The sequence below is a fragment of the Protopterus annectens genome, chromosome 1.part2 (assembly GCF_019279795.1).
Source record: "Protopterus annectens isolate FY-2018-M chromosome 1.part2, PAN1.0, whole genome shotgun sequence".
Classification (NCBI taxonomy): Eukaryota; Metazoa; Chordata; order Ceratodontiformes; family Protopteridae; genus Protopterus; species Protopterus annectens.
In genome coordinates this window covers 25,979,155-25,981,654 of record NC_056727.1, presented here as the reverse complement: position 1 = coordinate 25,981,654, position 2,500 = coordinate 25,979,155, and the positions used below count along the sequence as shown (strand labels likewise).

Sequence of the window (2,500 nt, the reverse complement as noted above, 5' to 3'; positions counted from 1 at the left end):
ATGTAATAAATTTTAGTTAAAAATATTTTTCAAAGGTTTATACTGAAGTACAATGTAAAAGTCCAGCTATAGGTTTTCACTGGTTCATAGGTGTACACCACCAGGGTCTTAACAAGCTTAGCTATGAATCCAACCCAGTGTCCCCATGTATCTTGAGTCTTTATTAGGAGGGGCTATGTTAGTTATGATGGTTCTAGAAGTTATAGCAGGGTATGTTAGTTTGGGCATTAATGTCTTCCTCTGTCTATCAAAGACACGGGGTCCAGACCAAGGGCAAATTTTCAATTTCCCATCCATTGGTCAAGGTTACACTTAAATAGGGTTAGGGATGGACTCTGCTTTACATAGATGGCAAGACTGTTCCAGAGCATGGGGATCCTCTCAAGACACACATCTGTCTTGCCAACGTGTATTATTTGTGTCACGAGCAAAATTTAAATCCTTGGATCTAGTGAATTTGATGTTGTTCGTTTTGTAGATGTGCAAAAGGTCTGTCAGAGCTAGAGCCGAGGATGCCAGTTTCATAATGTAAAAAATAGATGTTTATCCTTCTGATGTTTTCATGGCATCTGTTACAGAAAGCAACTTTAAACCTCAGTGACTCACAGCAAGAGGTTCTCTGGTTCGATCCTCGGCTGGGGTGCCTTCTGTGCGGAGTTTGCATGTCCTCCCTGTGGTTGCGTGGGTTTCCTCCGGGTGCTCCGGTTTCCTCCCACATCCCAAAGACATGCTGTAGGTGGATTGGACACTCTAAATTGGCCCTAGGCATGAGTGCGTACGTGTGTGTGCCTTCTGTGGAAGGTTGGGCACCGGGCTGTCAACTCGACACCATAAAACTCCACTGCCAATCATGAGCAGACAGGTGATCTGCTGTGGCGACCCCTAACCGGGAAAAGCCGAAAGAAGAAGAAGAAATGACAGAAAAAGAGGGAGAATGATATAAATGTTTAAACTCTGAAATATAGACTGAAAGAAGTTGTGAGGATCTAGCCCATTTACTGCATGAATATCCATACTTCAAAGCAATAGTTCAGATATTACCTGACACAGACTTACTTTTGCTGTTATTCAAAAGAACTACCTCAGGTAATAAACATGATTACAAGAAACTGTTTTGGTGGCAAGTAATACTTTCTGCAGTTGCTGAATGTAAATGTTCTGGTAAAATTATTAAAAAATTTCTGCAAATGGCTTTTAAATATGAAGCAGGAGTCATTTTGTAATCAGATGCAGTACCAGATGCAAATTGTAATTTTTGACTTGCACAGAATCTTCAGTCCATGCTGTTGTAATATTGATTAATCTCTGCAGTTACAGATTTACCCACCATCCCGATGTAATAATTATTAATCTAAGCAGTTGCTAATTGTGTTTCAGGACTATGTCAACTAAATTCAAAGATTTTTTTCATATATTTGTTTGTAGTGCAGAGCATTAAATCAAGAAATCCTTTTTCTGAAATTCTTTTCATGAATCAGTTAATCAATGAATGACCAATGAATAAATAAAGCAAATGACCTATATCTTAACCTCTCCCTTGTTTCATGTCATACCTACAGCAAATCCTACCAGATCACCAGGAAGAGACTTCCCTGGGCCTGCAGAGGTGGTTCGAGAATCGAGCAGTACAACAGGCATGGTTGTTGGAATTGTAGCTGCAGCAGCATTGTGCATTCTAATCCTTCTTTACGCCATGTACAAATACAGAAATCGTGATGAAGGATCATATCATGTAGATGAGAGTCGAAACTACATCAGTAACTCAGCACAGTCTAATGGGGCTGTGGTGAAGGAAAAACAGCCAAACAGTGCTAAAAGTTCAAGCAAAAACAAGAAAAACAAGGATAAAGAATACTATGTCTGATCACTCTTAAAATAAAGAAACAGTTGTATAGAAATAGTATTCATTTTATCTGAGACATAATACAAAACTTAACTTAATCTTTTTATGAAGCACATTAAACAGAGAGAGGAAGTGCAAAATGAAGGAAGAGATGGTTAACATTTAAAAAAGATGAACATGTTTTGTTGGTGCTCAAAGAAAATGGAGCCAAACCTTACACCTTAGAGTGTTCCCACTTCTGCTGCCTGGCTTTATATGTTGCCGAAACATTTTCTTGAAAAATAAAGTGACACTCAAGACTTCACTCATTGTCATGAGTACTTGAAAGACAGAAGTAGAATACAAAGAAATGTGTGCTTATTGCTCTGGTTTTAGGCAATGTACTAAGTTAGGACTACTGTCACAAATAGGTTTGACTGAATTTGGGGCTCACCTATTACCTGAATGAGGTTGCTGCCTTTTGAAAAGAGGTGAATGGACTTTGCATTTCCAAATCAAGTACAGGCACAAGAGAAGACTTACGTAAAATAAGTAAAAATAAAAATAAAAAAAAAAACTTTCTGAAGGAGAAAAATAAACAGTGAGAAAGCCTTAATTTCTGTGATGTGAAATGAAAGGCATTATTCCATAAAATGCAAGAAGGCAGAGATGCAATCA

The 2,500-nt window shown here is 38.2% G+C and overlaps 1 protein-coding gene across 19 annotated transcripts in view; it reads left to right on the top strand.

Annotated features, from left to right (window-relative positions):
• The window catches only part of NRXN1 (neurexin 1), a 4,168,553-nt gene that overhangs the window by 4,163,470 nt on the left and 2,583 nt on the right, over window positions 1-2,500 (top strand). For all 19 annotated transcript variants that reach the window (XM_044054788.1, XM_044054802.1, XM_044054867.1 and 16 more), the window contains one exon: window positions 1,560-2,500. This exon is cut by the window's right edge and continues 2,583 nt beyond it. In XM_044054788.1, the coding sequence (XP_043910723.1) occupies window positions 1,560-1,864 (305 nt within the window). In that variant the 3' untranslated portion in view covers window positions 1,865-2,500. The remainder of the gene's footprint in view (window positions 1-1,559) is intronic.